Genomic DNA, 14,667 nt, shown 5'->3' with positions numbered 1-14,667 from the left:
ACAAAAGAGGCATAACTGAGGAGTTAATCAAAGCCAGACATGTGGGAACTTGATTAAACACTACACTTTCAGAAAAGGCTCCAAAACGTTTTATTTGAAGAACCGTTTTTGGACAAAAGTTATTCGTCAGGCAGTGCGTTCCACCAAAACCCTTTAGCACAGTGAGTAACTTAATGGACAGAAGGATTCTGATTGTTCTTTGAAGGCAAAAACTGCGCTACATGTAGTCATTCAGCATTTTCCTCAGCATGCTCTATTGCAGGGTTTTTCAGAATTGTTTATGTGTTTTTGCATTTAAGGTTGAAAGAGTTTATGCTACAAAGAGTTACATAAAATACATGTTTGAAACTAAACCAATCTGTTAGAGCCCTTTCTGTAATTGGACATTTTCCACCTGTTACTGAGATGGTTGTTCCAATTTATATAATTGAGAGTCATACACTATTCCCTACTATTCATTATATACTGTTCCCTACTATTCATTATATACTGTTCCCTACTATTCATTATATACTGTTCCCTAGTATTCATTATATACTATTCCCTACAATTCATTATATACTGTTCCCTACTATTCATTATATACTGTTCCCTACTATTCATTATATACTGTTCCCTACTATTCATTATATACTGTTCCCTACTATTCATTATATACTATTCCCTACTATTCATTATATACTATTCCCTACTATTCATTATATACTGTTCCCTACTATTCATTATATACTGTTCCCTACTATTCATTATATACTATTCCCTACTATTCATTATATACTATTCCCTACTATTCATTATACACTGTTCCCTACTATTCATTATATACTGTTCCCTACTATTCATTATATACTGTTCCCTACTATTCATTATATACTGTTCCCTACTATTCATTATATACTGTTCCCTACTATTCATTATATACTGTTCCCTACTATTCATTATATACTGTTCCCTACTATTCATTATATACTGTTCCCTACTATTCATTATATACTGTTCCCTACTATTCATTATATACTGTTCCATACAATTCATTATATACTGTTCCCTACTATTCATTATATACTGTTCCCTACTATTCATTATATACTGTTCCCTACTATTCATTATATACTGTTCCCTACTATTCATTATATACTGTTCCCTACTATTCAAAATACACTGTTCCCTACTATTCATTATATACTGTTCCCTACTATTCATTATATACTGTTCCCTATTATTCATTATATACTATTCCCTACCCAACCATTATAATTACAAGTTGCAGGTGATTATACATTAAGAATCTGACATTCTAACTCAGATTGGTTTCCAATAGAAATAACATCTGTTTTTCTAATATATCCAGCCTCTCCAAAAAGCTTGTCCATGGATGTAACATCCATAGCACTTCTAATTAACTTAACTTCTTCAGCATGTCACTACACCCGCTGGCACTATATACACACACATCAAAAGTTAAATATTCATTTACTTTTTTGTCCATTCTGTACGACAACTAAATTGAGATTTTGCATCCAGGTCCACAACGCTGGAATAGACAAGAACGTTTTATAAACAACCATAAATAAAGGGTTCTTGGTGGAACTCAAGAAAGGGTTCTAACTAGCAGTAAAAGGGTTCCCATTATGGAACTCACAGAACTATAATACTTTTACTAAGCACATTTTTCTTAATGTAGCAAGAGCTCAACCTCTCTTTCTGTCATCTATTTCTGTCCTGAATTAAAGGTTTTTGTGATCACTTACCATACATTAATTTGCAATATCTAGCATGCCTTGTACAGGAGGGTAGCCTCAGAGAGGTTGTGGACTGTGTGTCCATAATGTGGATGATAACATAAAAAACAGGCACAGGAGAGCAACTAAGTTGGTTACTCCCAGCCGCTCCGGGAAATGGGTGCTGGCCGGCAACCAAGAGCAGCACAACTCCCATCTGAGCTGACGTTAAACATACAGGAAGTCACCAGCAACTAGCTCTCACCAGAAAGTCTCCCACACCTGAGAATGGCCTGAGAACTTGGCCTGCTTGTGAGAGTTCTGGCACAGATAATCTACATCACCGGGGAAGCTACTTTACAATGCCACCAATTACTTCGCACTAAAAGAATATAGGGTACACTAAAGCTGCCCTTAGAAAAATGTGTAGCACTTAGAAAATACAGTTTATAGGCCTTTTTGAATGTCTAGATTCAACGATTGGAGAAGCGATACAGGTTCAATTCAAGTCTACTGAACTACATTTTAAAGTTATTTAATTTAAACAGATTGTTCACCAAAATTACAAAATGGTACATTGGTGTCTTTATTTGGTAAGCAATCTATAGACAAAGTATGACAGAAATACATGCTTTGGTTTAGTTTTCCTGGTATTGTTTCTAAATGCTAGCATTTTTGCATCTCTTGTACAAATCCCTTACAAGCCCAGAGAACTGTATTAAAATCTTTGCCACATCACATCCAATTCATCCAAAAGTATTTGAAATGTATTGTGAAGATCATCAAAGGCCCTTGCAGATGATGTTAATAGAACATGCATACAATTATAATATCAGACTATGTTAATAGAACATGCATACAATTATAATATCAGACTATGTTAATAGAACATGCATACAATTATAATATCAGACTATGTTAATAGAACATGCATACAATTATAATATCAGATTATGAAACAAATCCCATTCATGTAACGGTACCAATATATCATCACTGGAGGCCATTTAGCAACATCAGCGGTCAGGCTCAGAGTGCACAGGCAGTATTTCCCTGTTTTAGTGACCATGGAGTGCAGGTGTGAACAGCAGAACTTCTCTTGCTGTTGTAGCTGACAGATAAAGATTTGTTGAGAGAAGGGAAGAACAGCTCTTATCGTCATCTACTAATCCGCTATCATATCATGTATAAAAACGCTTCCTTTAAAAGCCAGTTATAAAATGTGTAGTTTTGTATTAGAAGCCACCAATTATGATGTCAAGAGCAGCAGGGGTGAATGTTGTGATTTTAACTGTATTCTAATTAACTGTTCGGTGAGCAAGAAAGATAAGAGAAATGAACGTCAAAAAACGTAATGTATAAAAATATCCCCCTACCTCTCTTCGCCATAACAAGGGTTCAGCAGAACTGACTCTGCTGCTGTCAGGCACTTGGCACTTTGATGCTGCCGTCTACTAGAGTGTTTCCACCACACTTGCCCAAAGAAAACTACTATAAAACACTTACTTTAATACCTGGTTTTGTCACTTACTTTGTATCTTTAAATATTACTAGACCAGGTCTAAAAAAAAAAGATAAGGGAAAAAGCTAAAACTCAGTCATTGCTGCAAAACAGCCAATGTTGAATAGGTGTCTCACACAGCACACACACGCATGAATAAAGAAACTCTAGTATAAGTCCTAAAAAAAAGGATGTGAAGTGCATTTTCTGGAGTGCAGGCTGGTAGTGTCCCTCCAGTGGACCATTGGGCCGTCCTCCCTACTTTGAACAGCCATACAATGACAGGCAGCAATGCAGACTGAGGGTTTGTTCACAGTGGTACATGTGTACGATCATTAGGACATTCAGAATCTTCTGCCTTAGGCTCTCCTGAAGTCCCCTAGCAGCTCTATTCTACACTGAGGCTGAGGTCAGTAACCTGACACCACTCCGTACCGGATCTAACCACGTGCCTGAAGCTGCCTCATCCTAGTTGGAAAGACAACCTACCTTGGGAGTCATATATGGTTGCACAATCATGGGTGAACAAGGGAGTGTAGAAGGGGCTGACCACACACCATGAGGGGCCCCATGTTGGGGGTGAGGAAGGAGGTGGTGGTGTTCCCCACCTGTCAGGAAGGCATGTAAGAAAGTCTAGGATCCATTTGCATGGCTGGATCCAGCCCAAGGTCTTGCAGCATTTGGACAGGCTTTGAGGGCACTGTGGCGTTGAAGCTGTAGTTGATTAACAGCATCCTACCTCCGTGGCCCTGTTGGGACGCTATGCAACTTGTCCAGTCATTTAGCTCTGTGACCTTGGCATGTTTGGGTACTGGACATTTCGGTTTTGTTTCTGAATGTTTCCGTGATCACACTGAGTTAACCACGAATTAAAGTCCATCCCCTGGCTTTTACCAGAATGTCTCTCCTATCCACACGATTGACAGAGAAGGACAGAGGAGGATAGCAAGGGTTCTGTAAAGCAGATAATATTACAACGCTTAACAGTATCCTTCAGGTAGAAGATCCTAATCCTTACTTTCTAAAGATTTTTCCATAGGAGGAGATCGGATGATGGAAAGAAGAATGCTAGGTTGCAGTGGGCGATCTGATTGTCTGCTAAGGCTGACCAGAACACCACCTCTCCTTCCTCTCTGTTGTCTGGGCAGTGGAGAGTCACTGCAGTAAACAGGCCTGTCTTGAGGAGTAATCCAAACAAAGGCTCCAACACAGGGAAGTTGGATTTGTTAAAGTTGTGCCAAGCTATTGCCAATCTGATGCCCTGGGGTTCTTGTTGTCACTATTGTATGAAACCGGAGGTGTTTAACGTAAATAATGTTATATATAATACTGTGGGAACATAAATAAAAACTGCAAGATTGTGAAGCTGGTTAGGATACAGAGAAGGGCATCTGTGTTTGTGGGCAACATCTAGTTTAACTTGTATCTTTCATGACTGAATGTACTGAAAATACACAAGGAATCCAGTGAAAAAACTATATATTATAATCCAGTGAAAAAACTAAATTATAATTAACCACAATACCCTTTACTGTGTCAATAAGCAACTTTTGACATTTCACTGCAGTCCTTTGGACATATTTAGGCCTGACAGGCCTGGTACAGCAGGTGAGTGTAATTAATTATGAGGTAGAATGGAAAAACCAGCAGGCTCTGAACCTTGTAGGGTAAGAGTTGAGTATCCCTGGCCTATAGGTTACAGGAGGGTGTTTAGTAGTCCTCTCTAACGCCATAAAAAGAATGTAGAAGAAGGCTTGATTGATCTCCTTATTATCTGACATTAATAATATATATTTTGGATAATGGCTACTGGCTAAATAACTCCTTTTAATTAATCCTGTATAAAAGGCATTTTCTTTTACAGTGATTGAAATTTCACATAGATATTGGAAACTGTATAAGCCAGAGAGCTATACGGATTATGGTAATTACTGGCACAATACCTTGAAAAACCATATGGCACAATGGTGCTCTAGTTTATGACTACAGGGAAGCCATAATGAGATATTAGACCTCCATTGAGAAGTGATGCAGGATGAATTAACTTGAGATGTAGGGCCCAGTGACCAACAATGTACTGGTAAAAAAGATTAGGACATGGTTGTGTGTCCTAGGGTGGTCTAGCAGTCTGAGCCCGCCTCCAGGGCAGAGGTTCTGCTGCAGTGTAGGCTTTTATCCACCCCAGAACTCTTATCTCCTCCGCACCCTAAACTCAACTCCACTTGGTTTTATATAAGGTTTGACTAACTGGCTCAGCTACATTGTTATCTAAAATGCTACTTTTCCTGATTGACAATTGATAACAAACACTTGAGGTTGTGTGCATTGAATATTTGGATAGCTCGTGTTAGCTTTAGCTTGGTACCAGAGTGAAAACAATTATTAAAACTGCAGTGAATTTCAATATTGTTATTATTGATTTAGTAAAATGTAATTCTAGTAACTTTCTGTTCTATAGAAATCAAACTTCAAATGATAAAATAACTAAACAGATAAACTAAACTTATAAACTAGCCAACTATTTAGCCTTGCTGCCCAAACCAACAGATTGCTTTGACAATATACAAAAGTAAATGGAAAGGTGTATTTACATGTTGAGTAAATGTTAATGTTAACAACTATTGTTAGTATGAATGAACCCAAAAGGGTGAGAATACTCAAGGATGCAAATAGAAGCTTTAAAACTGTATTTATTTTTTAGGTCTTAAAATAAACTGAACAGACCTATCCACCTATTTAATGTGTGAGAAAGCAGAATGTGGATCTTTTTAAAAACTGGACCATTGTTTTCTTTGTAGAAAACAATGCATGGGGGAACCTTTTTGGCTCAACAGCTCTACCTTCACATCCAGCGGACAGTAATTGCAGACTGAATCTTAAATTGCAGGTTTAACAATAATAATAATAATAATAGTATATTCAACTAATGATTTTGTGCATCCTGGCAGATCTGGATCAGTACCCATGGAATTCAGAACATGATAGTCTATATGAATGGGTGCAAACATGTCAACACAGATCCAGAGACAAGACAGCAAATAGCCACAGGCAGATAGAAGATATTGTGACAATTTTGAAAAACGTATTACTACACTACCACTACTAGTAGTAAAAAACTTGAGTTTCCATTTACTATGCCTCCATAAAAATAACTGATGCCCAGATGAAAACAGGTGGATGCTGTCTGTGAAAGAGTAGAAAAAAGATAATCTGGCGCAAATTTGAATCAACACACTGGCCACATGTTCCCCATCCCTTTTCTGGGGTAGTGGGGGACATTTCTTGGCAGGACAGGCTGCAGCCCCAGTAGGATAAAGCAGACGGGTGACCTCACAGTTATATTGGTAGTGTTATGAGATTCACAAATGGAGTGCTATATCTGGGGCTAGAAGAAGGAAACCAGGGTGAGCCAGGAGAGCAGAGAGGGGCTGACTGTGAGCTGGCTGAAATGCACAGGCACAATCACTTTACAGAGAGTGAAAACCAACCCCTGACACCAACGTCCACCACTGGCTCATGTTCCTAAGGGATGTGTTACGGAGACCAGTGTTGACACAGTGTCATCACTCAATTGACCGAACAATGCCGAGACATCTAACATCGTGTTATGGTGAGTTCACTACACAAAATGTGAGGCGAAATATAGACACACGGTTGGATCTAAAGGAGAGTGTAATGTATTTCTGCTGGTTCTAAACCCACTGAATTGATGGGAAAGCCTACATTATGAAGGCTTCAAAGGCTGCAGTTAGCAGGTGGTGTCAGATGAACAATGGCGGTGGGTTGAGAGAGCATACTGCCACCATGATCTGCAACCTCGCTGTGTCCGTTGCATCATGAGTGGTCACCAATAAAAGGTTTCCTCTAACGAGAAGCATTTTATTAATACATGGCAGGATGTGACATCACATCAGACTTCTGTTTAAATGCAGAAAAGTCATAAGAAACTCCATAGAATTAAGGAAAGTGTTAAATAAAAAATAAAAAAGCAACATTAAAGCAATGCTAATTCAAGCTGTATAAAAACAAACCACAAGGGATAACAAAGATTGATTGACTGTCAACCAAAGGAGCTTCTCTGAGAACACAGTCAGACTGGTATGGACGAGACTTGCATTTAACATTTGTGTATACATTCAAATTCACCATTGCACAGCAATGGTTCAATCTGATTGGGCAATCTGCTGTGGAAGTCAGTGAGTCATGAACGTAGTGTGACGGCCTATGGAAAAACACAAACATGAAGATGGAGCTTTGTAACAATGACAAAGACGCGTGGAATTGATACCAAAATGTTTAATTTTGGTATCAATTGGTATCAATTAGTTAATCAGTCCTACAGCAGAGATGTTTTCACTGTTCTAGAGAAGATAAAGAAATCCAGCTAAAATCCTTTCAGCCACGCAGGGTGGAGAAGCGCAGGCCTTGAGATGGGGGAGGTGTCTAAGCATGCACCTCCCAGTAGCAGAAACTAATGCAAAACATATGCTGTCATACTGACCTAGTATTCAGCATCTGGCATGAAGTGGGGCGTATGAGCGATGCTACTGTCTGGTGCCCCAGACAGTCATAGTGACAGACTGCTTCTCTCCACATACTGGATCTTCCTCAATGTAACCCCCAAAAGTCTTTCAAAAGAAAGCGCTACGTGTGTTTTGGATCGGGACATTACATTCATTCTCACTGACGTCATCCGACTAACGAGAGTAAGATAGGATGATACAGAAATGTTGTTTTGATGCCCCAGGGTCTGACACATCCAAATGATGTACTATGATCTTGTACAAAAATAAGCTGCTGCTTTTGAGGCAAAACTGCACCAATAATTAAACCCTTTATTTCCCATCTTTCCAGTAGTGCAAAATGTTAACATACAAGATGTTTTAAATATATTCTACCTGGTTCATTGAAAGGACATACAGTAGATACTTATATACAGTAGTCCACAAATTTCATACTGTTTTGAATTTAACCATTTGATTCTGTAATGAATATTAAACCAAATACAATTTGTTGCTATATACAGTACATATTTCTCAATTTTTTCACTATTCAGCACCCATGTCAGGGGACTGTCCACTGGCTGTAGTGTTAATAAGATTGTCTCCGACTTGACCAGATCCCAAGGAAAACAGTTAATGAGTCAGATTGTGCTGTGTAAATCAATAGCTAAGACTGGCTCATCTAGATATTGTGCGCAAAGCATGTTCATTGTATCTGTCCTCATATCTGAGTTAATTTATTTTAGTAGAAGGAAAAATAAATGTTTTTCAAACCGATATGAACCTTCAGAAAAGTAGTGGTTCAGTCATTAGGCATGAATCGCTATTGTTATGTCATGTTTCTCTGTCCTAAATTCAAGAACAGCATTTTGCATTAATCCTTTTATGATGTACTCAAACAGAAGGACAATAGAAGTTAACAAAATATAGCTCTGTTAGAACTCCTTTCATTAGACCTTATTGATGTGATATAACATTAAGGGAGATTTTCATCTCTCAACTGTTAGACAGGGTTCAGAGCTCAGTTACAGATGTGCTGCTGAGTCTGCATTATGTAATTGTTCTGTACCAGTGATCCCTTGTGGTAAACCAGATATACAGGCTACATACACTGGGTGCAGAGCAGTGTGACGCCACAACAGGGCTGACCTGTTCTAGAAATACAATAGGTCAGATGTGGCTAAAGGTGAGAGTTGAAAATGGCAGTATGTGCTAGTCAAGCAAATTCATTCAGTGAATTTAGGTAAATTCAAACAGACTTAATTATACAAAATGTGAAACAAATCTTGCTGATTTCTTGATCAACAAAATTAGATTAAATAGATTAGACCAAACCTCTTCGCTTTAGGAGAATGTATTATTGAAAATGACATGTTGGATTCAATGAACAGATCAATGGCACAGTGGGATTTCTGGCCAATGGCAATGACCTTGGAAACGAAGGTAAAACATAAAGGAGGAACCCAGACAACAGGGCCAAGATCTTCTCCATAAGTCTCCCAGGTACCCTTAAGCTGCAGGGATGACATTTAGTAATCAGGAGAAACCGGTCTCTATGTGGATCACACACCTGTTTTATTCAAAGTAGGGCAGTGCCTCATACAGGTCCATGTACCTGGGAAGTGGTAACTGCAGGTGACTGTAGGCGGTTGCTATAGTAACTGTATCAGCACGCCACCTTTCTATTACAACACATTTCACATTTATGAAACACTGGCAGGACCAAGTCGCCCTTTAAGCAAAAATATATGAAATATGAGGTTTTACTACATGTTCTATAAGTATTATTTTGACCCAAATAAAACATAATGAATTATTATTTAACATAATATACTGACTATTACAATTCTATGGATTACATTTCACAAAGAATGATCCAAAACATTGTTTTGTTCTGTTTTTGAATGGAATCAGACTCATCTTACTACTTAAAAATGGAGGGATGGAAGCAGGGAGGGAGGGAGGGAGGGAGGGAGGGAGGGAGGGAGGGAGGGAGGGAGCGAGGGAGAAAGAGAACTTTCATCATAGCCATTTGGTAGATTTGGCAGCCATTTGAGGCTACACCTCAAATAAAAAATGAATGTTGATGCATTGTTGTCAACATTCTGCATAACTGGTTAGATTGGATTGGTGAGTTAAAGCTGGACAGAAGTGGCATTCAGTAAGCTATGACTCATGATGGTATGAACTTGAAGTTGAATTAGCCTTTACCTAAACGTTTCTCTAAAAGGTCTGGTAACAATTTACAGATTCCACAATTCGTATCAGGCTTATCAAAACATAAGACGTTTTATAAAATGACTGTTCCATGTGTTGGCACTTTATACTTTTGAAGAGGAATGAGCTGATCTTGATACTTCTTTAATGTTTTATTATGACTTGTGGTAAGATTCATTGTCACGAATCCACTGGAATGTATTCATATTTAAGAATGTATGAAAACGTTGGCATCCCTTTTATGATTCTGTGTTATACTTTTACTTCATTGCCATTTGACATGATTTTACAGAATAACAAAGATGCGCTCTCTTACCATTCTTGTCCTTTCCCAGACTGATACAATGTTTCCTTGTATTCCGTTGTGAACAGGGGCTGTCTTGCTACTCGTCTGTTACTAAAATCAATAAAATCTTGTTTTTTGCTGTTAGACGACTTCTATGAAAACAAATAAAACAAAATCCAAATAAACAATAAAATCCCAGATGCACTCCAAGCAGGAACGCACCGATTCTCCTCAGGACCAGGTTTCTCTGTCCATCCTGTAGCTTTAGTCTAAACACGCGTCGGCAGAGGAACTGTACCCAGGCGCCGAGTGCTGCTGTACGTTTGAGCGGCGAAGTTTAACTTCGAGACTGGTAGTTCACTGAGCAGCCTGACCAGTGACCAAACAATCCATAAATGGAAAATTCGTCCACAGCTATCAGCCAATAGGAGTCGGCCCTGGACGCGTCACTCCAGAGGGAATCCCACTAGATGATTTTGGGTACGTTGGAGAACGCCTTCGCTGTGGGTAACTGTTACGTTGGATAACGTATTCGCTGTGGATTAACAGGTCTGCTAATGTATATGACACTTTGCTCATCAATAAAACATATTTGAAAAGATAAGATAGGAATTTATTCTGAAAAAGGATCATATCGTACAAACATGATATACTTTATGAAAGGATTTATCCTTGGACAGATCAAATGTATAGGAATACCTAATGCTTATCGGTTCTCAAAATAAATCATGTTTTTGAAATGTAATTCTCATCTGAAAGATGTTCTGTGTAAACAAAAAAGAGGGATGAACGCAAAGCACTCGTTGTTCACCTTTTCAAACATAGAAGTAGCTAACCCGGTTCATTTCTAAGGGATTCATTTACATCATACAAATATTTCTTTGTTCTATCCCTGAACATAAACTGTTGACCCCAATCCGATTTCCCAGCAAGTTTCAAAATTGTATTTGTGTGAATTCATATTTGTTTTTTACAACTTTACACACTTTTAAAACACCATGGAAATGATGCCATCTCACATGCTCCAAGTCGAGTCCTGGGTGAGGTTTGGATCTAGAACGAGGCAGGGAGCGAGCTGGGCAGGATGAGTGCTATCAGTCTAACATTTTGAGTGTTACATGTCTGACAGGCAGTTGATTTCAGGCTGGCTAACCATGACATTATGCAACGTGTTATGCTGCAGTTTGAACCCATCTGTCAAAACACACTTGTAGAATGTGTGTGTTTCTGAAAGGCGACCAGACGTCCCCAGAAATATCTGTAAAATCTGACAATACAGTCCCCACAAGGATTTTAGGCTCAGCCAGTAAGGGTTCCATTTAAAGTTTTGTGTGTTTAGTTAGGTTAAGTAAAGGCATAGAGGTTAGATTATTGAGGTTAAGGTAAGGTTTATGTTAGGGTTGAGGTAAGGTTTATGTTAGGGTTAAGGTAAGGTTCATGTTAGGGTTAAGGTAAGGTTCATGTTAGGGTTAAGGTAAGGTTTATGTTAGGGTTTAGGTAAGGTTTATGTTAGGGTTGAGGTAAGGTTTATGTTAGGGTTTAGGTAAGGTTTATGTTAGGGTTAAGGTAAGGTTTATGTTAGGTTTAAGGTAAGGTTTATGTTAGGGTTTAGGTAAGGTTCATGTTAGGGTTAAGGTAAGGTTTATGTTAGGGTTTAGGTAAGGTTTATGTTAGGGTTAAGGTAAGGTTTATGTTAGGTTTAAGGTAAGGTTTATGTTAGGGTTTAGGTAAGGTTCATGTTAGGGTTAAGGTAAGGTTTATGTTAGGGTTTAGGTAAGGTTTATGTTAGGTTTAAGGTAAGGTTTATGTTAGGGTTTAGGTAAGGTTTATGTTAGGGTTTAGGTAAGGTTTATGTTAGGGTTTAGGTAAGGTTTATGTTAGGGTTAAGGTAAGGTTTATGTTAGGGTTAAGGTAAGGTTTATGTTAGGTTTAAGGTAAGGTTTATGTTAGGGTTTAGGTAAGGTTTATGTTAGGGTTTAGGTAAGGTTTATGTTAGGGTTTAGGTAAGGTTTATGTTAGGGTTAAGGTAAGGTTTATGTTAGGGTTAAGGTAAGGTTTATGTTAGGGTTAAGGTAAGGTTTATGTTAGGTTTAAGGTAAGGTTTATGTTAGGGTTTAGGTAAGGTTTATGTTAGGGTTTAGGTAAGGTTTATGTTAGGTTTAAGGTAAGGTTTATGTTAGGGTTTAGGTAAGGTTTATGTTAGGGTTAAGGTAAGGTTTATGTTAGGGTTAAGGTAAGGTTTATGTTAGGTTTAAGGTAAGGTTTATGTTAGGGTTTAGGTAAGGTTTATGTTAGGGTTAAGGTAAGGTTTATGTTAGGGTTAAGATAAGGTTTATGTTAGGTTTAAGGTAAGGTTTATGTTAGGGTTTAGGTAAGGTTTATGTTAGGGTTTAGGTAAGGTTTATGTTAGGGTTTAGGTAAGGTTTATGTTAGGGTTAAGGTAAGGTTTATGTTAGGGTTAAGGTAAGGTTTATGTTAGGTTTAAGGTAAGGTTTATGTTAGGGTTTAGGTAAGGTTTATGTTAGGGTTTAGGTAAGGTTTATGTTAGGTTTAAGGTAAGGTTTATGTTAGGGTTAAGGTAAGGTTAATGTTAGGTTTAAGGTAAGGTTTATTTTAGGGTTTAGGTAAGGTTTATGTTAGGGTTAGGATGAGGATTACGGTAAGATTTAGGGTTGGGGGATAGGTAGAATAGGAAATCCTTTCTCCAGTCCACAAAATAATAGAAAAACAAATGTGTGTGTGTTTTGTGCATGCTGGAGAGTTACAGATGACAATTCTGTTGATAATACGTTGCAGAGAAATTGCTATGACAGAAAAAAGTTTGAAGACAAATATTGCCATCTGCAGGACAAAAGCTCTAAGCACACATTGGGAAATGGTGAAGTGAAAACTAGAAACTAGGGAAAGGGGATATTTGTCATTCTGCACAAGGTCCAACCGAGGCTTGGCTTCTGCATTTAACATAACCACTCCAAAACTGGCAAAATGCAGGAAGATGCCATGATGATTAACTGCTTTGCTCTGGGTTTCAATCAAGCAACGTTTTTAGTTCATTGGTCAGATGCTCTAAACACAGCCTCCCCTGGAAATGGGAGATGATTATATGTTTTCTTGTTAACCTTTAGAATATTTGGAATTACCTCTCAGTCATATGCAATAACAAATATTTGACACATATATACAGCTCTGGAATAGTTGCGTTGAGACAGAGGAAGTACGAGTTTTGGCAGAGAGAGGCCAGGAAAACAGCTTCTCCCTCAGTATCAGCAAAACTAAGGAACTGATCTTGGATTACAGGAAACACAGGAGGAGCAATTTTTTATAGTCATCAACTGGACTAAAGTGGAAAGACTAAAAATATAGAGCATGACAAAACATAGAAACAAGAGAAATAATAGAAACTATCTCTATGCTTAATTATGGAGTCAAGGAACACACAGGCCTTCTTCATCATGATTAGCTGATCATTCCTAATGACATGTTCAACATGACTAGGGTAATCAGAAAGGATCAACCTAACACAGTTATCAATTAACTACATTAAAATGGTGGAAGCACTCAACAGCATTTTGACCCAGGAGGCCAAATTCACCATACACACCAGCAATGTGGTGAAGAAAGTCCAACAAACGCCTCTTCAAATTCAGTTCCACAGTTCTGAGACCTTTAAGTTGTTGTTTTCCAAGAGCCATGAACATGTGGTATGTGTGGGACAATGATAACTTCACTTAATGGGAGACTGTCAGGGGTTTTCAGGGGACTGCTGGTTCTGGCCTTCCTGAGGAGGACAGAAAGTGGAGGAAGCAATAATGTTTCATGTTTTGTTTGGAGCCCCACTGAAGTAATGCATTTCTTTGGCTGGATGTGTTGTGAGGCTTAATTGGGTTCCAACAGAAGACATAATTTGCCAGACCTTGAGTAGCATGGACCAAATTCCTGATAATAATTAGTTGAAAGCTGTGGGATTCGAAACTGTATACCAGTTATCATTGTGTTAGAAACCAGGTTGTAATAGCATAGGTTTGAGGTATATATGCCTTCTGCCAAAACACCTTATTGCTTAGTTATAAGCTATGAATGTAGTCACAATTAAGTGATCCACTTGTGCTTTAATCTACCAAAAAAAATTTACCTAGCAAGCAGCTCATGAAGTTTGACCTTTGTTGTCTAGTGATTTGTGTTTGTGATGATTTCAACATATCCATCAATGCTTTTCCAATCAGATGTGGCCATTAAAGTGCCATAAAAGGGGGTAACATGTCCTAGTGTTTTAGTCTAAATGGCAAAGATTTGACCATCTGTAAGAAAAAAAATCCCAAAATGCATTATAAATAACATGTATTATTATGTGATACATTTCAAATTTTGAAATGTTTTTATTTTTTATAAAACTACACTGCTCAAAAGAAATGAAGGGAACATGTTATCATTACAGTATAA

General features: G+C 38.1%; 1 protein-coding gene across 2 annotated transcripts in view; it reads right to left on the bottom strand.

Annotated features, from left to right (window-relative positions):
- The window catches only part of myo1ea (myosin IEa), a 52,240-nt gene extending 41,654 nt beyond the window's left edge, over nucleotides 1-10,586 (bottom strand). For both annotated transcript variants that reach the window (XM_010880538.4, XM_010880545.4), the window contains exon 1: nucleotides 10,258-10,586. In XM_010880538.4, the coding sequence (XP_010878840.1) occupies nucleotides 10,258-10,260 (3 nt within the window). In that variant the 5' untranslated portion in view covers nucleotides 10,261-10,586. The remainder of the gene's footprint in view (nucleotides 1-10,257) is intronic.
- Between the last annotated feature and the right edge of the window lie 4,081 nt (nucleotides 10,587-14,667).

Source organism: Esox lucius, chromosome 2, assembly GCF_011004845.1.
Source record: "Esox lucius isolate fEsoLuc1 chromosome 2, fEsoLuc1.pri, whole genome shotgun sequence".
NCBI classification, from domain to species: domain Eukaryota; kingdom Metazoa; phylum Chordata; class Actinopteri; order Esociformes; family Esocidae; genus Esox; species Esox lucius.
This window is presented reverse-complemented; position numbering and strand designations above follow the sequence as displayed.